The sequence below is a fragment of the Salmo salar genome, chromosome ssa18 (genome assembly GCF_905237065.1).
Source record: "Salmo salar chromosome ssa18, Ssal_v3.1, whole genome shotgun sequence".
NCBI classification, from domain to species: domain Eukaryota; kingdom Metazoa; phylum Chordata; class Actinopteri; order Salmoniformes; family Salmonidae; genus Salmo; species Salmo salar.
The window spans coordinates 15,354,325-15,382,122 of record NC_059459.1 but is presented as its reverse complement, the minus strand read 5'-3'; the positions used below and the strand labels follow the sequence as shown (position 1 = coordinate 15,382,122).

Genomic DNA, 27,798 nt, shown 5'->3' with positions numbered 1-27,798 from the left:
CCGGTCTCTTCTTATTACATTTTAGTCATTTAGCAGACGCTCTTATCCAGAACGACTTCCAGTAGTGAATGCATACATTTCATAATTCTTTTCCCGTACTGGTCCCCCGTGGGAATCTAACCCACAACCCTGGCATTGCAAACACCATGCTCTACCAACTGAGCCACACGGGACCACATGGTGTCCTTTCAGTAGTGGTTTGTTTGTAGAAATTTGACCATGAAGGCCTGATTCATGCAGTCTCCTCTGAACAGTTGACGTTGAGATGTCTGTTACTTGAACTCTGTGAAGCATTTATTTGGTCTGCAATTTCTGAGGCTGGTAACTCTAATGAACTTATCCTCTGCAGCAGAGGTAACTGGTTCTTCCTTTCATGTGGCGGTCCACATGAGAGCCAGTTTCATCATAGCGCTTGATGGTTTTTGCGACTGCACTTGAAGAAACTTCTTAAGATGTTGCAGATTGACTGACCTTCATGTCTTAAAGTAATGATGGACTGTCATTTCTCTTTGTTTATTTGATCTGGTCTTGCCATAATATGAACATGGTATTTTACCAAATAGGGCTATCTTCTGTACACTACCCCTACCTTGTCACAACACAACTGATTGGCTCAAACGCATTAAGAAGGAAAGAAATTCCACAAATGAACTTTTAACAAGGCACACCTATTAATTGAAATGCATTCCAGGTGACTACCTCGTGAAGCTGGTTGAGAATGCCAAGTGTGCAAAGCTGGCATCAGTCATCAAAGTTTTGATGTCTTCACTATTATTCTACAATGTAGAAAATAGTGAAATAAAGAAAAATGCTGGAATGAGTTGGTGTGTGCAAACTTTTGACTGGTACTGTATGTGTGTATGTAAACTCAGCAAAAAAAGAAACGTCCTCTCACTCTCAACTGTGTTTATTTTCAGCAAACTTAACATGTGAAGATATTTCTATGAACATAACAAGATTAAACAACTGAGACATAAACTGAACAAGTTCCACAGACATGTGACTTACAGAAATTGAATAATGTGGCCCTGAACAAAGGGGGGGTCAAAAGTAACAGTATCTGGTGTGGCCACCAGCTGCATTAAGTACTGCAGTGCCTCTCCTCATGGACTGCACCAGATTTGCCAGTTCTTGCTGTGAGTTGTAACCCCACTCTTCCACCAAGGCACCTGCAAGTTCCCGGACATTTCTGGGGGGAATGGCCCTAGCCCTCACCCTCTGATCCAACAGGTCCCAGACGTGCTCAATGGGATTGAGATCCGGGCTCTTCGCTGGCCATGGCAGAACACTGACATTCCTGTCTTGCAGGAAATCACGCACAGAACGAGCAGTATGGCTGGTGGCATTGTCATGCTGGAGGGTCATGTCAAGATGAGCACCACCTGAGGGAGAAGGATGTCTTCCCTGTAACGCACAGCGTTGAGATTGCCTAAAATGACAACAAGCTCAGTCCGATGATGCTGTGACACACCACCCCAGACCATGACGTACCCTCCACCTCCAAATCAATCCAGCTCCAGAGTACAGGCCTTGGTGTAACGCTCATTCCTTCGATGAAAAACGTGAATCCAACCATCACCCCTGGTGAGACAAAACCTCGGCTCGTCAGTGAAGAGCACTTTTTGCCAGTCCTGTCTGGTCCAGCGACTGGGTTTGTGCCCATAGGCGACGTTGTTGCCGGTGATGTCTGGTGAGGAGCTGCCTTACAACAGGCCTACAAGCCCTCAGTCCAGCCTCTCTCAGCCTATTGAGGACAGTCGGAGCACTGATGGAGGGATTGTGCGTTCCTTGTGTAACTCTGGCAGTTGTTGTTGCCATCCTGTACCTGTCCTGCAGGTGTGATATTCGGATGTACCGATCCTTTGCAGGTGTTGTTACACATGGTCTGCCACTGCGAGGACGATCAGCTGTCCGTCCTGTCTCCCTGTAGCGCTGTCTTTGGCGTCTCACAGTACAGACATTGCAATTTATTGCCCTGGCCACATCTGCATACCCCATGCCTCCTTGCAGCATGCCTAAGGCATGTTCACGCAGATGAGCAGTGACCCTGGGCATCTTTCTTTTGGTATTTTTCAGAGTCAGTAGAAAGGCCTCTTTAGTGTCCTAAGTTTTCATAACTGTGACCCCACCTCTTTAAGGAATACCTGGGATAGGATATAGTAATCCTTCTAACCCCCCCCCCCCAAAAAAAAAAATATATATATATAGATGTACTATTGTAAAGTGGTTGTTCCACTGGATATCATAAGGTGAATGCACCAATTTGTAAGTCGCTCTGGATGAGAGCGTCTGCTAAATGACGTAAATGTAAACTGTTAGTGTCTTAACGACCGTTCCACAGGTGCATGTCCATTAATTCTTTATGGTTCTTTGAACAAGCATTGGAAACAGTGTTTTAAACCCTTTACAATGAAGATCTGTGACGTTATTAGAATTTTTACGAATTATCTTTGAAAGACAGGGTCCTGAAAAAGGGACGTGTGTGTGTGTATATTCTACTGCTCGATGAAAAAAAATCTATTTCGATCAACAGCATATCAACCAAATAATTGGGGTCAACTCTCGTAGCCACGCAGTCATGGGTGAACAAGGAGTACAGGAGAAGCTGAGTACGCACCCCTGTAGGGCCCCCGTGTTGAGGATCAGCGTGGCAGAGTGTTGTTGCCTACCTTCACCACCTGGGGTCGGCCCGTCAGGAAGTCCAGGACCCAGTTGATCAGGGAGGGGTTCAGACTCGGACCCATTCAGAGAGCGAATACCTGTGGCTATCCCGAGGTTCATGGTGGCTCAGTGGCTGGATTTAGGAGCAATCTGAGTATATTCACTGTCTTCAGCAGACTGAGCTTCTCCTCTAGTGAGTCTGTCTGTACACAGTCAGGAGTAGTGCTGTGCACAACGCCTGTTCAGAGGAGCTCCCCACAGATTCATGTGTCAAAAGCAGGACTAGACTACAAGTGCTCACTGGGCATCCCTCAACGCTGTGACCTAGAGAGCTTGCTTCTTTTTATTTACTTGATCTTTTTCTTTGTCTTTTTCTGTGTTTTCGGTCCCTCCCACTGTCTTTTCACTAATTATTAAAGAGAGATTCCCTCATTTTTCACTGTAAGACCTGCCATTTTTGTACATCACGTTTTGTCAAAGGATCCTCTCATTTTGCCAATTCACCTGGAACAACTCCCCCAGTTAATCTCTGCAGTCTGGCCTTCAGCATCTCACCAGCGCTGGTATGTAGCGATAGAGAGGGGGCACTTCCTGTGCCCATTGAGGTGATCAGAGATGCTCTGACGCAGCTCTCCCCTCGCCTCTGTTTGATGTTCCATTTCAGTGTGTGTGCGTTTGTCTGTCTTTAATCCACACTGCGCCTGGCTCTCCCTGATGGCTGATGAAAGGCTGTCAATAGACTCCTCTTTCTCGCGTGCGCATGCTCGCTCTCTCTCGCTCTCTTCCACCCCACCTGCCCCTGCTCATTCTGCCCTGCGAAGATGAGGCTCATTCAGGCCCATGGGCTGATGGGCTCCAGACAACCCTAAACTCCACCATACCGGTGTGGTATACACAGTCCACTGACTGGCTCCCTTATTGTGTGACAGAGCTATAAAGCTCCTGTCTCGAGGGAAATGTTTGATATACATGGCGAGGATGTAAAAAAAGTACATGATTTATCAGGTATTTTAAATTCTTTCATCTTGTAGGTGTAGCCATTCAATTCCCTTATGTATCCTCCTTTCAGTGATGATATACAATGTGTCCAGTTTATTAGGTGCACCATCTAGTACCGGGTCGGACTCCCTTTTGCCTCCAGAACCTTATTAATTATTCAGGTCATGGAAACGTTGCTCAGTTGGTATCAAGGGGCCTAACGTGTGCCAGGAAAACATTCCCCACACCATTACACCACCACCGCCATCATGTTGCTTACGCCAAATCCTGACTCTGCCATCAGCATGACGCAACAGGAACTGGGATTCGTCGGACCAGCCAATGGTTTTCCACTCCTCAATTGTCCAGTGTTGGTGATCGTGTGACCACTGGAGCTGCTTGTTCTTGTTGTTAGCTGATAGGAGTAGAACCCGGTATGGTCGTCTGCTGCAATAACCCATCCATGACAAGAACCGACGGGTTTTGGGTTCAGAAATGCCGTTCTGCACACCACTGTTGTCCTGTGCCGTTATTTGCCTGTTTATGGCCTGCCTATTAGCTTGCACAATTCTTGCCATTCTTTTTCGACCTCTCACCAACGAGCTGTTTTCGCCCACAGGACTGCCGCTGACTGGAGTTTTGTAGTTTGTCGCACTAGTCACGGTAAACCCTCGACACTGTCATTTGTGAAAAGCCCAGGAGGCCAGACGTTTCTGAGGTACTGGAACCATCATACCACGCTCAAGCTGAGGTCACTCGTTTTGTCCATTCTAAAGTTCAATCAAACCGTAACTGAATGCTTTGATGCCCGTCTGCACATTACCGGTCAAAAGTTTTAGAACACCTACTCATTCAAGGGTTTTCTTTTATTATACAATGTAGAAAATAGTAAAAATATAGTAAAGACGACATCAACTATGAAATAACACATATGGAATCATGTAGTAACCAAACAAAAGTGTTAAACAAATCAAAATATATTTTATATTTGAGATTCTTCAAATAGCCACCCTTTGCCTTGATGACAGCTTTGCACGCGCTTGGCATTCTCTCAATCAGCTTCACCCGGAATGCTTTTCCAACAGTCTTGAAGGAGTTCCCACATATGCTGAGCACTTGTTGACTGCTTTTCCTTTCCTTTTTCCTTGTTGGCTGCCTTTTCTTCTGCGGTCCGACTCATCCCAAACCATCTCAAATTGGTTGAGGTCGGGGGATTGTGGAGGCCAGGTCATCTGATGCAGCACTCTTGGTAAAATAGCCCTTACACAGCCTGGAAGTGTGTTGGGTCATTGTCCTGTTGAAAAACAAATAATAATCCCACTAAGCCCAAACCAGATGGGATGGTGTATCGCTGCAGAATGCTGTGGTTGCCATACTGGTTAAGTGTGCCTTGAATTCTAAATAAATCACTGACATTGTCACCAGCAAAGCACCCCACACAGTGACACCTCCACCTCCCATGTTTTACGGTGTGAAATACACGTGTAGATCCTCTGTTCACCCACATCGTGTCTCACAAAGACACGGCGGTTGGAACTAAAAATCTCCAATTTGGACTCCAGACCAAAGGACACATTTTCACCGGTCTAATGTCCATTGCTTGTGTCTCTTGGCCCTAGCAAGTCTCTTCTTATTGGGGTCCTTTAGTAGTGGTTTCTTTGCAGAAATTCAACCATGAAGGCCTGATTCACACAGTCTCCTCTGAGCAGTTGATGTTGAGATGTCTGTTACTTGAACTCTGAAGCGTTTATTTGGGCTGCAATTTCTGAGGCTGGTAACTCTGAACTAATCCTCCGCAGCAGAGGTAACACTCGGTCTTCCATTCCTGTGGCGGTCCTCATGAGCCAGTTTCATCATAGTGCTTGATGGTTTTTGCAACTTCATCAATAAGTGCATCGATGACATCGTCCCCACAGTGACCGTACGTACGTACATACCCCAACCAGAAGCCATGGATTACAGGCAGCATCCGCACTGAGCTAAAGGCTAGAGCTGCCACTTTCAAGGAGCGGGACTCTAACCCGGAAGCTTATAAGAAATCCCGCTATGCCCTCCGAACCATCAAACAGGCAAAGCGTCAATACAGGACTAAGATCGAGTCGTACTACACCGGCTCAGACGCTCGTTGGATGTGGCAGGGCTTGCAAACCATTACAAACTACAAAGGGAAGCACAGCCGAGAGCTGCCCAGGTGCCCAGGCTCACAACACCATCATCCCAGAAACCCTAGACCCGCTCCAATTTGCATACCGCCCCAACAGATGATATAATCTTTATTGCACTCCACACTGCCCTTTCCCACCTGGACAAAAGGAACACCTATGTGAGAATGCTATTCATTGACTACAGCTTAGCGTTCAACACCATAGTGCCCTCTAAGCTCATCAATAAGCTAAGGACTCTGGGACTAAACACCTTCCTCTGCAACTGGATCCTGGACTTCCTGACGGGCCGCCCCCAGGTGGTAAGGGTAGGTAACAACACATCCGCCATGCTGATCCTCAACAAAGGGGCCCCTCAGGGGTGCGTGCTCAGCCCCCTCCTGTACTCCCTGTTCACTCATGACTGCATGGCCAGGCACGACTCCAACACAGTCATTAAATACCTTCACCGTCATTAAATACCTCACCACAGTGGTAGGCCGGATCACCGACAACAACGAGACAGCCTATAGCGAGGAGGTCAGAGACCTGGCCGTGTGGTGCCAGGACAACAACCTCTCCCTCAATGTGATCAAGACAAAGGAGATGATTGTGGACTACAGGAACAATAGGACCGAGCATGCCCCCATTCTCATCGATGGGGCTGCAGTAGAGCAGGTTGAGAGCTTCAAGTTCCTTGGTGTCCACATCACCAACAAACTAACATGGTCCAAGCACACCAAGAGTGTGCAAAGCTGTCAAGGCAAAGGGTGGCTACTTTGAAGAATCTAAAACATCAAATATATTTTGATTTGTTTAACACTTTTTTATTTCTACATGATTCCATATGTGTTATTTCATAGTTTTGATGTCTTCACTATTATTCTACAATGTATAAAATAGTAAAAATAAAGAAATACCCTTGAATGAGAAACTTTTGACTGGTAGTGTATATAGCATGCCACGGCCATTTGACTCACTCTCTGTAGGAGCGTACCAAAAAAACTGACCACTGAGTGTAGGTAACCTTTCAGTGGACAAAATTCCTTTTGACACATACTAATGGTTAGGAAATTCATGTGGAAAACATATTGACATGATTCAATGATCTCAAAAGCTGGTAAAATACTTTGTTTCTCAACCCAGTGGGGTTGATGATCTAGCCATTTTGGAGACTGCTGTCACCTCAATCTGTTACATAGCAAACAAATTGGCTGCCACAGTGTGTGACAGTTATCAGCCCCTTCCTCCTACTGTAGGTGTGGCTGATTTTTAAATGGCCCACTCTAATCCTGTTTACAGCTGTGTGTCTGCAAGGTGGTAACATATTAAAGAAACAGGCACCAGATCTCGTCGGCTGGTTGTTATCATTACATTTACAATCGATTCACATCGGAAGGGGGCTTGCAGCAGTGAAGGCGGAATTGACGGGCGATAGTGTGCATGACGAACCTCGCCCCAACCGCATTACTGACTTCCTGTCAATTGTGCTCAGAATGCCTTTATCTGATGCCTTGGACAGCGTTGCTCATTAGAGCGCAAATGACCTTACGTTATTTGCTGCTGTATGTCAGAATTGTCCCAGGATGTTTTATTAGTTCTGGTATAATGATATTTGTTGTTGGAATTGGCTTTGGTTTACAGCTCTATTTTAACAAACCTTACGCAATAGTAAATTTGAGTGTAGGCGGTTGCGCTATAGGTTCATGGGTGTCAGAAATCACAATTGTTGGCGCACTTGTTGGCGTTGGCTCGAAAGGGCTTGGTTTTGATGAATAAACAAGTTGTGGGTGTGTCGAGGCTTGACCCCTCACTGGCCAATCAGAACGTGCTCCATGGCAAAATATGTGGTTGTTTATGTATTGCCTTGGAATCAACTTCAATTACAATGTTAGTCTAAAATAGTTTGTTAAATGACTTTCAGAAATGAAATAACAAAAGGTAGACCTATCCCATCTTTGCTAAATAGGTTAACTTGATCCAATTTTCAGTAATTGCATGGCTTCAATGGCATTCACACTAATATAGGGTCTAGGCCCAATCTAAATTGCATTTTGGCATGGACATGCCAAACATTGTCAATAAGCAAGATTAAATTAATTGTTGATAAGGCCTAAAAAGAAAGATTATAATCAAAACGAAACAACTTGTTTTAAACAGTCTGCCACACTTCAAGGCACCATCATTTTCCCTGTGGGCATGTAATATTAAAACATCGCAGACCATGGAGGGTTTGACGCACATCCAAAACGGGACCTGCATAGCTAAAATAATGTGGACCTGCCTACAATGCATAGATGAAAAGGGAATGTCAGCTCAGTTTTACTCCTCTCAAACCTGATATTTTAATAAAGCTTTGGTGATTAAGATTTGTTTCCAAGTGGTCACAGAAGCCAAACCCTTTATCGACAGTCTTGACTACTTTGCAATTGCATTGGGCAGACAAAAAAAAGCCTTCATTGAGAGGAGGGGAGGCTATGCTTGGTTTTTAATCAAATAAAACTAAAACAACAGTGGTACCGCTAAAACCAGCTTTTGGTTGGTTTTAAATATCCCTGTCGGCGCTGCCTGAAATTAGCACTTTGGATAATGGTGGCTGAGGGTTTGGCTGCCGTTTTTACGTGCTCCTAACCAACTGTGCTATTTTGTTAGGTTTTTTTGCATTGTTTAACTTGTTTTTTACGAAAAGTTGCTGCTACCTTCTCTGTTGCAACACAGCATTCCTAACCTAGCCCACAATGTCTGCTGTGTAGCTCGAGCAGTTAACAAGTCGAAAAGTCATTTGAAAGAGTAGGAAAGTTTCAGCGAGACAACTCAAAGGCAAAATCCATTAAAGCCAAGATAATGGAATTCATTGCCCTAGACAATCAACCATTCTGTCATGGGTGATGTTGGCTTTCGCCGACTAGTCGAGCACTGGTACACACTACCAATTGTGCAATTTTTCAGATGTTTCCCTACCGGAGTTACACTGTAATAGCGTCACTGCTATTAGCTTGGGTGCTTAGAGCGTTGGGCCAGTAACCGAAAGGTTTCTAGATCGAATCCCCGAGCTGACAAAGTAAAAATCTGTCGTTATGCACCTGAACAAGGCAGTTAACCCACTTTTCCTAGGCAGTCATTGTAAATAAGAAATTGTTCTTAACTGACTTGCCTATTTAAAGGTTAAATAAAAAAAAATTATAATAGCTTCCTGACATACATACTATGGAAAGCCGTTTGGGTCTTTGCGTGTCAAAAAAGATGCAGTAGCACTGTCAAAGCTGTACAAGAAAGTCTGCAAACAAACACCTGCACGAACGATGTGTTTACAATACCGCGTTGGTAGTAAAGCATAATTTGTTTGACCGCAACTTCTGGGGGTAGCTAGCTTTAGCTTGGTACCTAGCTAGCACTAATACAACCAGCCTGAAAACAATGACCAGTAGAAACTGCAGTCATTTTCATCATTCTTAGCAATGATTTAGGAATCCTTGAGTAAGTATTAGCTAGGTTGCCACTTGTTGTTCACCTATTGAAATTGAACTTCAGTTAATGAAAATTAATAGATAGCCAGCTATTTAAACCTGTTGCCCAAAACTAACGTTATAAGCAGCCAGCTAGCTTCTTCTGGCTAGTGAGGCTCGACCGGACCGGGTTATGTGTTGGGAAGCTAGCCACAATAAGGATTAGGAACAATAGTGGATTTTGATGTTTGCTTTCAAACTAAAAGTATGTCATTGATAGTGATGCAAATGAATACAAAGAGTAGAATTATGCCATACTTTTATATTGAAGGCTAACCGCAAAGTCCACTATTGTGGCTAATCCTTACTGTGGCTAGCTTCACATTGATGGGTCTGACCACCATTAATCAAATAAGAACTGTCTTATAAATTAGGGTTATTTTAGATGACACCTAGCTATATAGTTAGCTAGCTAACGATAGCTACTGAAACAGATTGTCGTTTTGCTGTTTTTCGGTAAGAACAATATTTGCATCCATGAGCTAGCTAGCTTTTTTTTATGACCAGCGCTGTAGGTGCGCGAGACAACTTTACCAGCATCATAGCATACGTATCGATGAATTGTTGTGACATATGAAATACGAGTGATAGTGTAATCAATGAATGCGTTAAATTATTATGTGACGTGCAGTCATATTCAGGTCCTGATTGGTCAACAAGCTTATTTGACACATCAAATACCAGGGACTGTAGTGATGCCTCTTGCACAGATAATAATATTTCCACCTCTCCCTGACCAAGTCTGTAACACCTACATGTTTCAAGCAGACCACCATAGACCCTGTGCTCAAGAATGTGAAGGTAACCTGCCTAAATGACTACCGCCCCGTAGCACTCACATCGGTAGCCATGAAGTGCTTTGAAAGGCTGGTCATTGCTCACATCAACACCATCATCCCGGAAACCATAGACCCACACCAATTCTCATACCGCCTGAAACAGGTCCACAGATGAAGCAATCTCAATCGCGCTCAGCACTGCCCTTTCCCACCTGGACAAAAGGAACACCTATGTGAGAATGCTATTCATTGACTACAGCTCAGCGGTTTAACACCCTAGTGCTCACAAAGCGCATCACTAAGCTAAGGACCCTGGGACTAAGCACCTCCTTCTGCAACTGGATCCTGGAATTCCTGACGGGCCGCCCCCAGGTGGTAAGGGTAGGTAACAACACATACGCCACGCTGATCTTCAACACTGGGGCCCCTCAGGGGTGCGTGCTTAGTTCCTTCCTGTACTCCCTGTTCACCCACGACATTGTGGCCAAGCACGAATCTAACACTAACATTAAGGTTGTTTGACGACACAACCTGATCACCGACAACGATGAGACATCCTATAGGGAGGAGGTCAGAGACCTAGCAGTGTGGTGCCAGGACAACAACCTCTCCCTCAATGTGATCAAGACAAAGGAGCTGTTCGTGGACTACAGGAAAAGGAGGGCCAAACAGGCCCCCATTAATATTGACAGGGCTGTAGTGGAGCAGGTCGAGAGTTTCAAATTCCTTGGTGTCCACATCACCAACGAACTATCATGGTCCAAACATCCCAAGACAGTCGTGAAGAGGGCACAACAATACCTTTCCCCCTCAGGAGTCTAAAAAGATTTGGCATGGGTCCCCAGATCCTCAAAAAGTTCTACAGCTGCACCATCGAGAGCATCCTGACCGGTTGCATCACTGCCTGGTATGGCAACTGCTCGGCATCCGACCGTAAGGCGCTACAGAGGGTAGTGCGTACAGCCCAGTACATAACTGGGGCTAATCTTCCTGCCATCCAGGACCTATATGCTAGGCGGTGTCAGAGGAAGGCCCAAGAAATTATCAGACTCCATCCACCCTTATCAAAGAATGTTCTCTCTGCTACCGCACGGCAAGTGGTACTTGAGCACCAAGTCTAGGTACAAAAGGCTCCTTAACAGCTTCTACCCCCAAGCCATAAGACTCCTGAACAATTAATCAAATGACCACCCGGTCTATTATCTATGCATAGTCACTTTACCCCTACCTACATTTACAAATTACCTTGACTAACCTGTACCTCCGCACATTAACTTGGCACCGGTACCCCCCTGTCTATATCCTCGTTATTGTTTTGTAATTTTGTTACTTTTTATTTATTTGATTTTTTACTTTAGTTTAATTAGTAAGTATTTTCTGAAATCTATTTCTTGAACTGCATTGTTTAAGGGCTTTTCACGGTAAGGTCTACACCTGTTATATTCAGCGCATGTGACAAATACGATTTGATTTGATCGTTTGACACTAGTGACGCCTTAACGCCAGCCGAAAATAAAGCCCTTAGACTCAAAGCAGATGACTCTTAGGCTATACAGTAGATCACACAGCTTGGCAAACTCCTCAGATGAACTGAAGGAGAACTTTAGTTTTATGATCGGCTTATATTCCATCTGACAATGTCCATGTTGTTTCTTCTGTTTAACTTTATTCAGTTTGAAATAAATTGATGGTAATTGTCATTTCTTAGAATTTATTCTGCTGCAGTTCGTATTTCCTCTGTTCAAAACTCTGATAGTACACATGAAGTGTAGTACAAGTACAGTCCCAAAACAGAAGGCTAATGAAATGGCAAATGGAGAGAATGGTGCTCGAGGAGGTGCTGTGGGCTGGTTGGCAGGAGATGTTCTAATACACTGTGGTTAGCCAGACTAATACTGTGGCTGGACCAAACTAATACACTGTGTTGCTGTTTACCTGCGGGCTCCAAAAGCAAGCTGAGGAAATGCAAGGGGTTAATCAGGCAAGTCAGCCCTGAGAAGTTCCAGAGAACTGAGTGGCACCTGGCGATCCTAGCTGCACGTTGGAGCTCAAAGGACGAAGAAGAAAGAATTAAATACCAACGTGATAAGGAAAAGGAAAAAAAGTGCGTCATGCCATCCCCCTCTCTCTTTGCTGTTTGAAAGGAAATTGCTGATATGAGAGGTGCTGGTTTTATTTCCATTTTGGAAAACTGTTCAAGCATGATGCTGATGAGAGATAATTCTTTGGGCGTGAAGGACAATGGACATGCTATAAACGGACCTGAGTGGACTACGTGTGGGTGAAGAACCTACAAGGGAGGCTGTATATGCAAGTGCAAATTAGCAAGGGGGGGTGGACGAGCGGACGAGCACCTTTTTTTTTGTGTTCGCTTCCGTCTCCATAACAACTCCTTTGTCCCCTTGCTTTTGAAGCCAGCCTGCTATCATAAGCCACAGTAGCAACATGAAAATTCAAAGAACCTCTTGATGACAAACACAAGCATAAATTTGACCGCAAGCTTTGTTGAGCTTTGTCAAAGATTAGAAAAGGGAAATAAAATAATTGTTTGCACTTTATATAGGTTCTTTCCACCTACTGTAGGTGCTCAAAGTGCTTAACATAGTAAGGGGAGAAACTCAACTCTTCCACCACCAATGTGTAGCAGCCACTTGGGTGATGCACAGCAACCATTTTGTGCCAGAACAGTCACCACACATCTGCTGTCATGGTGGAGAGTGGTATATGCCAATCAGAGAGGATGATTAGGTGGCTATGATTGAAAGGGGCCAGGTTGGGAAATTGGTCTGGACACCCGGGTTGACACCCGGGTTAACACCCGTACTCTTACGATAAGTGCAAAGGGATTTTTTTTATGACCACAAAGAGTCAGGACACCCGTTAACATCTCATCTGAAAGACAGCACCCTACGCAGGGCAATGTCCCCTTCACTTCCCTCCAGTCTAAGAAGATTGGGATCTCCTTAGACCAGAGGCAAGCGTGACCCCATCTGGTCTCCTCCCATCAAGGGACTGACCAGGACTGACCCTGCTTAGGAAAGCCAGCAGTGGGATGCAGGTTGGTATGCTGAAACCTATTACCTTGTGGATCACTTGGTGGATTTTCAGATTGTGCTTCTCATCTGTAACTGTCACTTTATGCTCTCATTTCATATGTTGCTTACCCTCAGCTATTTTTCTTTGAAGGTGTTGGAATCGGCTAAACTTTGAACGTTGCGATATTAAATAAATGATAGATCAGAAGCATTGAATATAAGGAGTGAGATCTGTAGAAAGACAGTGGCTGTGGAAAATGCTGGGTGGACGGGAGGAGATCAAAGGATTGCTATAGGGGAAGCAGATGGACATCTGTGGATTAGGCAAAGGAGGGGTTGAGGTCAGCAGATCAGGTCAGATCCCCTGAATGGAGTAATAAGGGTTTACTACCCTTTTCCTGTGGAACCATAAGATGTATGGATATGTATATATATATATATATATATAATACCTGTGGTGGTGAGAAATGTTTGGCTGTCTGAATACAGCTGTGACAACCCTTTGGGAAGAATTAAACTTGGTTAAGCTTCTCTAGTGTCCGTGAGTTATTTACTCTGAAAAATAAGAACCTAACAAAGGTAAATAATCCTGAATAGGTTGCATAATTTTTGTATTATTTTTTAATCTTTGAGTCATTGATATCAGGACCCATTCATGCTTTCCTACTTTAATTTCAGTGTTTACTGATATGACAACATTGATTGGTTCAATGAATTCTGATGTTGAAATTGTAAGTGGGCTGGTGGAGATGGGGTAATACTGATTTTGAGTTTTATTGAATTTTCACAAAAGAGGAAAGGGCAACCATGACAGGCAACAATAATTATGTCAGTTACGTGTTTGCTTTCTCCTTCCATTAAAAGTCCAGCTTGCATTGCTTTGTATCCCAAACAGATTATTTATGAAACACAATAATCTGTTAAACAGGCAGCCATAACCAGCCATATAAAAACAATCACACACACTCAATCTCTCACACATTCTATTCTATATAGCAAAACAACAGCCCAATCCAGCCAAACCATATGGAGACCTTTCAAATGTTTGAGGGGCAACATGTTTTATTTACTGGTTATTCATTTAGGAGCCCTCAAATTTGCAACTGTGATTTCCAAGTGTTTTTCTAAAGGAGCTAATCAACTTGAACAGTGCTCATGTGGACCCCATAGCCAGTGGCCATCCAAGGCTCCTCCGATGGTGCCACTAATTGGACATGGCAGCGAATTGCTGCCTGCCTGCCTCGCAGGGACTTGTACCCTATAACCATACACAAATCGATCTGACATGTGGTATTACATTAGATTACTGGGCAGCCTAGTGACCGGGAAAAGGATTTGTTTGCCCCAACCAGCATCCGGCAGATGCTCTGCTCACGTGCAACCCCTTGGACCACCCAAGTGGCGCTTCGATGAAGCTGGTTTAGCTACGGCTGTGGCACTACTTGGCCTATACACAGTATTGTAAGGAAAATTGGAGGCAGTAGGAAAAGAAGGGGCTTGTATCGTTAACATGTTTTGCCTTTTGTCAGAATAGTGAGATCATTGCAAGCATTTGTATTGGATGTTTTGTCTAACCTCTAGTTTTGCACCTTTTTCCTCCTAATGTCATGATATTGCTGTGTTATAGTCTAGCATCTAACATGGTGTCTGTCTACACATGGACCTTCATTTAAGGAGTAGGGAGTGCTGAAATAGAACATCTGTCTTGCTGCTTATCTAACATTTCTCTGTCATTGAATTTCACATGATTGTGTTAGGCTACATAATAACAAAGAATACACAGACACATAGTATCTACAAACCATTGAATACATTTCTCAGTACTGGCCAAGTCTTTGAGATTATATATATATATTTTTTTAAATGTACATTTTATTTCACCTTTATTTTACCAGGTAGGCAAGTTGAGAACAAGTTCTCATTTACAATTGCGACCTGGCCAAGATAAAGCAAAGCAGTTTGACACATACAACAACACGGAGTTACACATGGAGTAAAACAAACATACAGTCAATAATACAGTAGAAAAATAAGTCTATATACAATGTGAGCAAATGAGGTGAGATAAGGGAGGTAAAGGCAAAAAAATGGCCATGGTGGCGAAGTACATACAATATAGCAAGTAAAACACTGGAATGGTAGATTTGCAGTGGAAGAAAGTGCAATGTAGAAATAGAAATATTGGGGTGCAAAGGAGCAAAATAAATAAATACAGTAGAGGAAGAGGCAGTTGTTTGGGCTAAATTATAGATGGGCTATGTACAGGTGCAGTAATCTGTGAGCTGCTCTGACAGCTGGTGCTTAAAGCTAGTGAGGGTAAATACTATAACGTGATGAATCAAAGAAAATGTCTGACTATTCTTACTCAAGCGTAGGATGGGGCTACAGATTAATGTGTATTTAAAGCAGTGATAACTGCTTAATAGTCATTAACCTTTCATTTGTTCTCCAAGGCAGCACAGATATGAGAGGTTTGCTGAAATAGACAGTAAATTGTGCTATTTACATCTGGGCCATTGACTGTTGCTACACTGCCTGTTTGTTTTCTCCTCAGTGAGAAGGAACCAAGAGCTGTCTGTTCTCTCAGTCAATGTTAACTAGATTACTCTGTCGCTTCAGCTCAGGTTTGAGATAAATCTCCCACATAAAATAATAAAACAATGTAATTTGAGGGTAAAGGCCACAAAAAAAATACTTCAAAAAGAAAAGTTCCGTAGAAAGGAGTTTTTTTTTGGCACCCATTGTTTTTCATTAGTTGAATTTCAGGTCTGTTTTTGTTCAACACCATGATTTATATCTGCAGTCTATTCAATTTCTTACAGTGGAGGCTCCTCAGAGGAGGAAGGGGAGGACCATCCTCAGTGAAATTCATAAAAAGTGAAACCTAAAAAAAGTTATCCTTTTTATAATAATTTAACTATACTAAATATATTCACGTCATCAAATAATTGATTAAAACACACTGTAGCACCATGGTGTTGCCGGAGGACAGCTAGTTTCCGTCCTCCTCTGAGTGCATTGACTTCAATATTAAACCTATTAGGCTCATGGTTCTCACCCCCCTTCCAAAGACTTAATTATGACAACTTCCGGAGGACTTCCTCAAACCTATCAGAGCTCTTGCAGCATGAACTGATATGTTGTCCACCCAATCAAAGTATCAGAGAATGAATCGAGTACTGCAAGCATAAGCTACAGATAGTTAGCACTGCAGTGTATAAAATGTGGTGAGTAGTTGACTAAGAGAAAGACAGTAGTTGAACTGGTTTGAACAAATTAATTTCTTAAATTATGGAGAAGCAAGAGACAGTTATATTTTGTATTTTTTTCACTTAGCTAGCGAATGCAGCTAGCTAGTTTATCCTGCTCAAACAGAGCAGGATGCTATGTTAGCTAGCTGACTATGGTTATCCAACACTGGAACTCTTCCAAGTCAAGGTAAGCTTTTGGTTTTATTAATTTATTGCCACTGGGGCCTGCCGGTTAAACTGATTGCTGACTGTATACTGTACTGCATGATTGTAGCAGGTTTACTAACGCGTTAATACTAGTAGCTATGTTGACTATGACATTAGCTAACATGGTGACAACGATGTAGGCTGCCTGTAGCGGTTAGTGGTTATGATGTGAAGGTTTGGCTTGGAAAGTTTTTTTTTTGCCTGGTCAGACAGCTGATGTGGACTTCAGTGCACAACACAAGCGAAGGGAAAAGGTGAGAGGAGGCGAGCGCGTCGGTGCCAGAAGGAATTTTACAACGGCCAGCCAAAATGATCATGCTGTTTGTAAGTGGCTGCTATAAATGTGAACTGTGTTTGCATGTGATCAGAGAGGTATTCATTCAGCCAATTCTATTGTAAAACGTTTCTTAAACGGAAGCAAATAGCGAAAAACATAACTGAATTTGTAGTAGCCTAAACCTATCTCTGTTACAATGAGCTGGTTGAATGTGATATGAATGACAGTCATCCAATATGTTGTAATAGAAATAAGGCCATTATCATTAAAAAAAAATATCGTCCTCATCTTAAGTCACTGACCACCACTGATTTCTTAATAATCAGAAACTTGTTTACTGACACACAAATAATTTTTATGAATACTTGGATACTAACATCAAGCTGAAACGATTACTAACGTCAAGCTGAAAATATATTTTAAGAGGTTATGCTGGTTTCTCTTATGTTAGTTGAATGAAGCATCAGTGAACATTAGACCGTAACACTGAAGGAGAGCTGTGGGACCGGGACCTCACATTCTTCAAATGAAAGGTTCACCTATTTTCAATGTTGTATTGTTTTTGTGCATCTCTGTGCGATGTTCTATCAATTCCCGGGGTCATTTAATGTTTTCATGTGTATCTGAGCTATTGGTGTTCAAGTAGGCAGAAATCTGTCCGGTATGACGTAGCACTGTGATAAAGTCTCCCTCACTACACTGGAAGTTAATAGGAATATGACTTTTAGATCGCAAAAACATCTATCATACATGTCGGATTTCAATAATGTTTTCTCTTGAATGATCCATTGATCATATTTTTGCGGTATTCCTACCTCATAAAATGTATTATTTAACAGAGGTTCCACCACATTTCTCCTACTTGTCTGCCTCTTCAGTCCAGGGTGCATTGCATTGTGCCGTTGCGAATATCAGACTCCACTCTGTGAGGCACATCGATCTGCAGGTTGAAAATGGTGAGATTGTAGACTGCTAAATTGATAGTGCGGTTTGTTTAGGTGATTTTTACAGCTAACTAGCTACTTCACATGCTGATATTGACTTTGGTATTATTGTGTATAGCTAGTTTGCAGCCAGCCCATGGAGCATTGCATTGTGGGTTTTGTAGTCGACTTGAGCTGCAACAGATTTCCGCAATGATTTTCACATGTTGATACCCACCTTATTATAACGAAATTAAACATTTGTTCACACAAAACATTGTTCTTACATATTAGTGTTATTTAACACTAAGTTATAGGAATTTGTGGTTTTGGGTGGATTTTTCCTTTTTAATGAGCACCTGGGAGAGAGCTGTGGTCTTATAACTAAATTCATTAGGGGTTTTCTATCTTGTCCGCCATGTGTGAGTGTTGTGCACACATCACGTGGGAGGGCACAATTTGCACTTCACAAACTCTGCTCTCGTATGCAAATGACCCAGGGGGTGGAGGAGGAGGCAGATTGGACAGCGGCATCGCTCGAGCAACAGGTGTATACACAAGGTTACTGTGTTTATCAGCACAATGGCTTCAATGACTGTCCCTCAACACCTACACACACACATACACACGTTCTGCAGTAAACCATCCATGTACCTCAACCGTTGATGTCACTTGGCATATTTGCTCAAATCTTGGCATCTGCTACATGGGTAATTTGTTTCTCACCGATTGTAGTTTCAGATGGCCTGTCATTACAATTTCACGTATTTAGACATTTTGTTCAAAGGCAATGTTTGTGGGTGCATTGTGGTTTTTAGTGCGACGCTTCCTGTAGTGTACATGGGACCCTGTGAACAGTAACTGAACAAAGGATGCAGTAGAGTTGTATTAGTCATAAATCGTGTTGACTCACCAAGTTTACTACCTTTACAGAAAAATATATGATCACCACTCAGTATAGCTTAGTGCATGGTGAACATTTTGCAGTATGAATACTTGAAGTGCTGTAACTTAGAGATACAAGCATAGATTTATTCTACCATGTATTTTGCTGCTGCCCCTCGACTTCATCTAACTGCAAAGCTTTCTAGTGTTATGTCACTGCATTTACATGTCACTCAAGGCAAAATGGTAACATGTTGTACTCCCAGCTCGAGGGGACAGTTATGCTGATGAATGAATATTCTTCCTCAGGGAGGTGTGTGGCCTCTTCAGCTAATGACAGATAGGCCATCTGTGGGCCAGACCTTCTGCTCTATAGGGACTGTGTACAGCAGTGGTGTAAATTGATGTGGAGTGGGTGCTGCATGCCACGTTTACCTGCTCCCTGACGTTATTGGCCTGGCTAAATCCTACGCCGCTCCCACCGTCTCCTCCGTAATTGCCCTTTAGTCGGCGCTCATTCTTGCAAGTCACCCATAATTGCCGCTCAATGACGCCTCTCTGTGAGCGTGTTAGGATGATGTAGCCCTCTCTGTACTTTTGGGGAAAACGGTGACATTGACACAGGATGTCTCTCTCAGGGTGTTGCTGTAGAACAGTCATAAGAGAGTATTCGCTCTGCTTTCTTCTTTTTAGTCTTACTAGCTACTCTGTAGTTCTAGTGAGCGCCTTCAAGAGGTGACAGCCTATCAGAGGAATAGGATGTGTAGGAAATCTGTTTAAGGCACACAGATGAGCATCAAGCCTAACCCTCCTGCTGAGCTTTATCACAAAGTATTGATACTGTGAAACACTCACTACTGGTGCAGTACCATGAAAACCATTTTTGTTTTAATGCTTTTTAGGTTTGTGTCTGACTGAATGGCTAATGCAGAGATCAGTATTTCTTCAGGATGGATGCTGAAACACATGAGGATCCAGCTGATGGTTTTCACTCAATTGAATTTGCTTAGTGACTATAGCAGTGTATAGCAGGCCATTCGATCTGATGTTCAATTGTCTTTTGTCAGTCGCAGCCTTGTGTGTGTGATTTGCGATTGACATGCATCATAACCAGCGACTGAAGTGGAGTGCAATGCTTTCAGAGGCAGACATCCTCAGATGAAAGCCTCAGGTTTAGATCACACAGCGTTTCCTCTCCTGGCACAAAGAAGATATTAGCCCCAGTAATAGCGGCAGCACCCTTGATATTCACTCCTGCCCAGCTACTTGTTGAGCTTGAATTGCTTTATTTATTTGTCTGTAAGTGGTTTCAGACCCTCTTCTGAATCTCACTGGCCTCTTCCATTAGAAAGGGGGGGAAAAACGTGTTTTCTTTGGCAAGATTGTCCCCCATAGTTTGACTTACCTACATACAATATATGTATTGTTTCCTGCTCAATTATGACAAGACCATGCTGTCAACTCTGATGGAAGAGTTTTGACACGTATGAAAAATTGGCTTTGTGTGAGAGAGTATATGCCAGCAGCCAAATGGCTAATATCAGAACCCAGAATCAAATATTGCTTGTGCGGGCCAGCTATTCACGAGACACTACCAAATGGCTACTCAAAGATGCACAGTGTTCTTCATCATTGACTTGTGCACAATGTAGCCTAACATGGCAATAGCTTGACGATTTAAAGGCTCTTGTGCACATTTTGTTGTCTTTGCAGCTGCGGTACATCGTTGGGTGAACTTAGTGTTTTATTTGCTTTGCAGCCCTCATCGTTTCCCCACTAACACCTGTTGGCTTTTAAATGTAATTAGGCCATTCTAGGAAAGGGGTTCAACATGGCCAGATCCGGTTAAGCCTTGAGGCAGGGACCTGCATTAAATTAGTTAGGAAAGTTTCAAATGAAAAGGCAGGTTCCTTGGTCTACAGGATTTAGAGACAGGTAATAGGACTGACTGAACTGCTGTCCGCACCATATTCCTGTCAGTTGCCACCATTGTGACGAGGCCTACAGGCTATTTCTATGGCTCACACTGTTATTTTTCTGTTGTACTGGAAGTCTTGTTAAACCATGTGTGAACATAGTCAAGATGATCAGCAATACTGTATGATTGCACAATCGTTTGATTTCCAAATGGTTGTGCAACAGTAAAATCTTTTTAAATGTTTTGTCGTAGAAAGATAGAAAAACAAAACCTGGTACCTGAAACATTTTAATAGAAGTAGAGACCATTATGATCTGTTCTTGCCTACCGTGTCACATTGTGATAGACCCACATGTAGCTTAGGTTCTGGCCTGATCTCTTTATCTCCAAATTTCACCTGAAGGTTCTTATCCAAGGTTTGAAATCATCCGTCAGCTTCAAATGAATCAACTACCCTCGGCTTGTCAGCTCGTATAGATCATCTGCTTCTTCATCCCCGCCTCTAACTCGATCAGTGCTCTCCTCGAGAATTAGAACAAATGACAGCTGGGAAATTACAGTCGTTTGTCTCCGTCTCTCTGGGTTCTCTGAGTCCCCTCTGTCTCCCAGACCACTTCCCCTCCTACCTATTCCCTCTTCTTCCTCTCCTCCCTCAACCATCAATCTCTCATCACATTTGACCTCTCATTCAAGATCTGACAGACATCAACTTCCTCCACAATTCTATAGTTGTGTTGGTGTGTATGACATTTTGATAGTTGGAATCGTCCCATGATGACATGGTATTATGAGAATCTGCATAGAATAGGGGGGGGACTCCTACATTAGAAGCACTGCACTATAGCAACACGTTGTCATGTTGCATTGGCCCAGGGAGACACAAAGCAGGTTGCCCCGACATCACAACAGGTGCATGGTGGGATACGTGACTTGTGCTCAATGTGTGACAGTGATTTGAGGCATCTGGCAAACTCCAGGGGTGAAATTGGCCCGTAATTGCAGACCTTTCTTTCCCTCCGAATTAGCATGCAGTGTTTTATCGTCATCTAACCCAGAGTGTGGAGGCAGACTTCTTGTTCTGAAACATTAGTCTTCTTTCTTTATATACTATTTAGCTGCGTGTTTACTTAATGTTTAGAAATGAACTTCTTCAACTAGGTCTAATATTGTTGTATATTTGTATGCTGTAAGGGTATGCTGCCGGTAACATTTTTAAATTTAACGGTTTTGTGATGGTTTAAGACAGAGTAGCCTAAAGGATTAGGCTTACTGTATTCTGAAATCGATAGCAAGCTTAAAGTGATGCTAAGTTGACATTTCTAATGTGTGTGTGTTTTTTTGTCTGTGTGTTTCAGACGGAGGTTATCAAAGGACCCTTTGGCAATGTGGGTATGACGTTCAGGCACGTCCCTGCCTGTGAGGGTGACGCGGTCCATGTCAGCATCGAGACGGTCACTCCCAACTCTCCTGCTGCCCTGGCAGACCTGCAGAGGGGCGATCGACTCATCGCCATTGGAGGTAAGACCCTAAAGCCATGCAGCATAAGTAAACCTGACTAGCATGATCTGGCAACCCTGAGAATGTTTGCAGTGACTTAAGATCAGTAGCATACAATAACACTGGAATGCATGTTGTTTAGGTCTTTTAACATGTTATTTTTCTTCCGTGCAGGTGTCAAAGTGACATCCTCTGTCCAAGTGCCCAAACTGCTGAAGCAGGCGGGGGACAGGGTGCTGGTCCTGTACGAGAGGCCTGTGCGTCACCAGAGTCCCACCGTGGGCCTGGGAGCCCTCCAGGAGGGGCTGGGCCAGCTAGAGGAGCCCAGCTTCATCCCTCCGCCGGGGGGCTATGAGGAGGACCCGGCCCCCATTACCACCCTCGCCGACATAGCCGACAGCAAAGACATGGACTGTGAGTTTGAAGACTTGACTGTGGACCCCAAGCCTAACCCCCTTAGCAGTAGCGCGGAGGCCAAGGAGGATTTCCTGTCCGTAAACCAAAGCCCCAAAAGGACTGTGACCAATCTGGCCTCAAAACCCCTCGGCAGCATATCGCCCATCCTCAACCGCAAAATGAACCTGGCAGGGCTTCAGTCGCCGGTCAGATCCCCACCCACACCAAAGCCCTCGCCACACAAGATCAGTGAGCCAGGAGAGGGGCCACAGCGCCCCACCGGCCCCCCTCCACCCCCACCCACTCGCCCGCCGGTGCCCCCTAGACCCCACATTAAATTAACGTCCGCCTCTTCTGAAACCCAAAGTCTGCTGGAGGGGAGTGAAGCTACCAACGGGGCTGAGAAAACTCCAGAAAAGACTCAAACACACTCCACGGGAAGCAATGGTGACAAAGGCAGTGCTGTGACGACTCCTGTGAAACAGACCGAACCAAAGCCAGCAGTCAAACCACCCGAGCCCTGCGACGAGCCGCCAGCGACCCCCTCCACTCCCAGCAAGCAGGACCTGGCCAAAGACAAGGTTTCTGAGAGCTCCATCAACACCCGAGACAGCATGGAGGACCACTCAATGTGGGAGTCCTCAGAGATCATGTTCCGCAACCGGACGGCCCACTGGGGCCATGCCTCTGTGGTGTTAGAGGTGGAAAGCAACCATAAGTACCTTAACGTGGCACTGTGGTGCAAAGACCCCTTCAAGCTGGGCAGCCTGCTGTGTCTGGGCCACGTCAGCCTGACACTGGAGCACGTGGCCCTGGAGTGTCTGTCCACGTCTTCATCTGAGTACCAGAGCACCTTCAGGCTGGAAGCCCCAGAGCCCAGGGCCAGCGTCAGCCGCACCGCCCTGCGCAGCCTCAGCACCCACAAGGGCTTCAACGAGAAATTGTGCTACGGAGACATCATCCTCAACTTCAGCTACCTGGCTGATGGAGAATCCGAGACGTGCGGCGGGCTGGCGGAGCGGGAGAAGAAGGCCAGCATGCCGGACGAGGAGCTGAGGGAGAGGGAGCAACCTTCCTCTATTCCCAGTGATGACCTGGCCTACAGCACCATGCAGCTGGTGGAGGTGCGCCACAACTTCCAGGACACCCAGTTCCAGAACCCCACTTGGTGCGAGTACTGCAAGAAGAAGGTGTGGACCAAGGCTGCCTCCCAGTGCATGATCTGTTCCTACGTCTGCCACAAGAAGTGCCAGGAGAAGTGCCTGGCCGAGCACCCTCTCTGCGTGGCCGCCACCGACCGACGCAGTGCCGACCCGGAGGCTAAGTCCACCATCAACCGCGCCACCACCGGCCTCAGCCGCCACATCATCAACACTGGCTCCCGTCTGCTCAACCTGCGCCAGGTGCCCAAGAGCCGGCTGGCAGAGCAAGCGGCTGATGTTGTGCCCGACGTGGTGCACACCCCCGACATCTCAGACAATGAGAGCAGCGATACAGAAACCTACGCTGGGGCCAGCCCCTCCAAGCATGCACCCGGCGGCACCACCAAGCTGGTAAGGAGGGAGGGAGGACTTGATGACAGTGTATTCATCGCGGTGAAGGAGATCGGCCGGGACCTGTACCGGGGCCTTCCCACCGAAGAGCGCTCGCAGAAACTGGAGCTGATGCTGGACAAGCTGCAGCAGGAGATCGACCAGGAGCTGGAGCACAACAACGCCCTGATGCAGGAGGAGAGGGAGACTGGGGACGCCCGGAGGAAGGCTCTGATCACGGCCGCCCTGGCCAAGTCTGGGGAGAGGCTCCAGGCTCTCACCCTGCTCATGATCCACTACCGGGCAGGCATCGAGGACCTGGAGTCTGTGGATAGCGCCGGCACCTCCCCCTCGGAGCCGCATGGCCTCCAGGCCAAGGGCGGGGCCTTGGAGGAGGCCTTACTGGGGACAGAGGTTTATGACAGTGACATATGCAGCCCAGTGGAGGCTCAGCTGCTGGATGACATCACAGAGGAGCAGATTTGTGTGGAGGCGCTCCACTAGAGAGGATGAGGCATGGGCTTGAGACTTACAACAAAATGATTGAAATCTTTTTCTTTTGGGGTGGTGGGGTCTAGGTTACCTTCTGAAGATTAGCTGAAGTGGTCTGGTGAGGGTGCAATTGTTGATTTGTAAACCAGTCGGTCATGCGATTCATTCTTGGTTTTTGTCCTAGTTTTCCTAAAGTCATACTTTTAAAGGGAAGCTGGAAAGCTCGATTGTGACCTGCTTGAATTGGCATTAAGAACAGTCTCCCAAGTCAATCTGTAAGTGCTTGGATTCAATAAAAGTTGAAAACATACTGTACATTAATTTTCCGTTCTATTTTAGCTTTTGTTGACGTTAATTCATTTGTTTTCCTTACAAGGCACCTTGAAAACAAAACATATTTTCCTATTGCTTGAAAATGTGAGCTTAAATGTTTGTATTCAATGTTTTAAATGGAACTGTTCAGTATTTTATCACTTCAAGTTACAGCAACCGCTTTTCAAATTTGGCATAAGATTACAATCAAAATGTGGTCACCATAGCAGGAGCTATGCAAATTGCAAATTGTTATCTAAATTGTCTTTGGGCAAGGAAATAAATATTAGTGTTAAATATATATACACTCAACCATATGAAAATGTGTTTTGTTTCAGATTATGTACTTTTCATGTCACTCATATCTTCTGTTTGAGTACTTTAATTAATGCATAATCAAGTTTTTGAGATCACCCATGACTCTTCTCTTCTTTTTTAGTTTTTGGAGGTTCTGGAACTACAAGCTCATGTGATAATTCAATGAAATGGGCAATAATGTGGGGAAGATGGTGCTCTATCCCTGTCATCCTCGGTTTAGTTTATGTCACCGAGGCCAAACATGTTTGACTATGTACATGACCCATTGTTTAACCAGCATATTAACTGTACATGTTATTATTTTCTGTTACTTTTTTTCTGGTGGGGAGGGATATAGTGATGTAATAGTTGTTTCTAATTTAGAAAATTAAGTTATTTGATTAAGCACCTGTTTTGTTGTCTCACCGTCCCCCCCCATCCAAATTGTTTATTTGTATGGATATAAGAACCATGAACTAAAACTCAACTCAAATATGGTGGTGGTGGTTTTATCCGATCATGTTACTTGAGACGAAATGCTTGCTGTTCAAATTCTTATTGAATGATGCAAAGTATTTATGTATTTATGGCAGAAAATTCATTTATTTGGTTAATCTCGTTATGAGTGTTGTGTAAGATACAGGAACACGTGGATGTCTTTTTGTTTTAGTGTATGTATATCTGTCTTTATTTATTTGGTGACAGGTGTTGGGTCTGATTTTGATAAATGCTCAGAGCATTTAGGCTGTGATTGTGTAAATTTCTTGGCCTTTGAAAGTTGTTCTCAATTATGGACGAATGTATGTCCATTTCTATGTATGTGTATATACAGTCCAGCACAAACCCTCTACAGAAATGCAACCACTGTTGTACCCCAAAACAGTGATGTCATCATGACCGGCCACAAATAAACTCCATTCAAACCTAGTACAACTGTTGTAAGACACAGAAGGAAAAGCGCTGGTTTTAGGATAAGGAAAGCGTAATTCTCTTCAAGGGACTTAAAGCCTCTGGATAGGATCACTACGGGTGTGTCCAAATACCCATAGCTATACTCCTAAATAGTACGCTGTTTGAGTATGCGAAAAAAATAACGTTTTATAGTATGTGAAATGTTGAAAATCTAGTATGCTTTAAATGCCCGGATGTCATACTCATTTCAGCTTTTTTATCTAGTAGAATTGGCTGCACACTATTGAGGAAGAGAATTGTCTTTTCGAGAACAACTGATAATCAGAATAAGGGGCACACTCTACAAAAATGAAATGGCGGGGAACAAGCGCAAATGCGCATTCGATGACGCCTTCTCAGTATGGATGAGTAGTATGTTGATATTTGTTGCTGACTGCATACGTTTGTACTCAACAGTATGTAGTACGATTAGTACACAGTATGCAGTTTAAGTAGTAGGCAAGCCAGATTTTACGACACAGCCTATGACTTCTATTCTATTCTCACCCGGGTCATTGAAATCACAGTGTGTTTCTGTGGCTGTGCTGCCATTGCTTCAGCATAGGACCAGAGATGGTGAAGTGGCCCTTTGGGTCAGACAGCAGATGGAAAGAAAGCTAAACTAAATTCTGTGCAATAGACGTGATGCTCTTGTAGAAGCTGGCTTGGCTGCTACTTGTTGATCTGTCTTCAATTGTTGTATATTCAGATTGTCGTGCAATATTTTTGTAGGAAATGAAGACGAGTGATAATCAGGAAAGGATTCTTCAGTTTTCTATTTCTCGTCGTTTCTCTCCATAGAAAACCGTATCTGACCGTTAGGTAACTTGGGACCCCTGGGCTGGAATTGAGCTCATGAGAAGAGTAAACAAAAACACATTTTGGGCTGTCATGCTACTTCTGCTACTGCTGCTGTTGTAACTCTGTACTCTCTAAACCCATTCATACGCTCCTGATCTGTCTCTCCCTACGATTCACAGTATACTAACATAACATAGTGTCATGGCTTTCTGCTGTTGAAATTTGTTTTTGTAAGAGGGATGTTGTACACGGTTCTAGAAATGGATCATGTGATGAAGCGCTATTGTACATGTCCTCAATTAAAAAAAAAACTCACCTGAAGTCCATTTGAGTTCCTGTGTGTTCCTACTCTAAATACTCTTTGAATTAAGCAATACTGAACGTACTGTAAGACGAAGGTATTTTCTCAGTCAGTTTAACATTACATTGGTCTGATGGACGTTCTGTAGACACAGGGAAAGATAAGACAGCCATCGGTCTTGTGTCAACTGTTAAGGTTCCTTGGTGGAATGGGAAATCATTGTTTATATTTGACAGTTCCTTGGTGGAATGGGAAATCATTGTTTGAGCATCTGGTAAGTAATTGGAGCCCAGTGGTGAGATGGACATGATGATTAGAGTGTGTTGTCTCGAACATGGGGAACTGGTGACCCCCCCCCACTCCTCATAGTGTGCTCCCCCAACATCCTCATGTCTCCCACTACTGCTTCAAAGACATCAAGAATAGGTGTCATTTCTCCTCAGTCAACAATTAATCATACTAAAAAAAACATCTATCAAACTTAGGTTGGTTGAATGTATTGCTTAAAAAAGACATCCAATGTTAACATATTCCATCCAAACACTTTTTCAGAGTATACAACATTTATTTTTGTTTCCCATCCCCACTGAGTATCAACATATATTACACAATCAGCACACTTTACACAAACAACCAGTCCAGATTATAAAATGTCAAC

General features: G+C 44.0%; 1 protein-coding gene across 1 annotated transcript in view; it reads left to right on the top strand.

Moving 5' to 3' along the window:
• The window catches only part of LOC106576940 (PDZ domain-containing protein 8), a 68,429-nt gene extending 41,269 nt beyond the window's left edge, over positions 1 to 27,160 (top strand). The window contains exons 4-5 of the mRNA XM_014154483.2: positions 21,917 to 22,079; positions 22,233 to 27,160. Coding sequence (XP_014009958.1) covers positions 21,917 to 22,079; positions 22,233 to 24,490 — 2,421 coding nt within the window. The 3' untranslated portion in view covers positions 24,491 to 27,160. The remainder of the gene's footprint in view (positions 1 to 21,916; positions 22,080 to 22,232) is intronic.
• Positions 27,161 to 27,798: the final 638 nt, after the last annotated feature.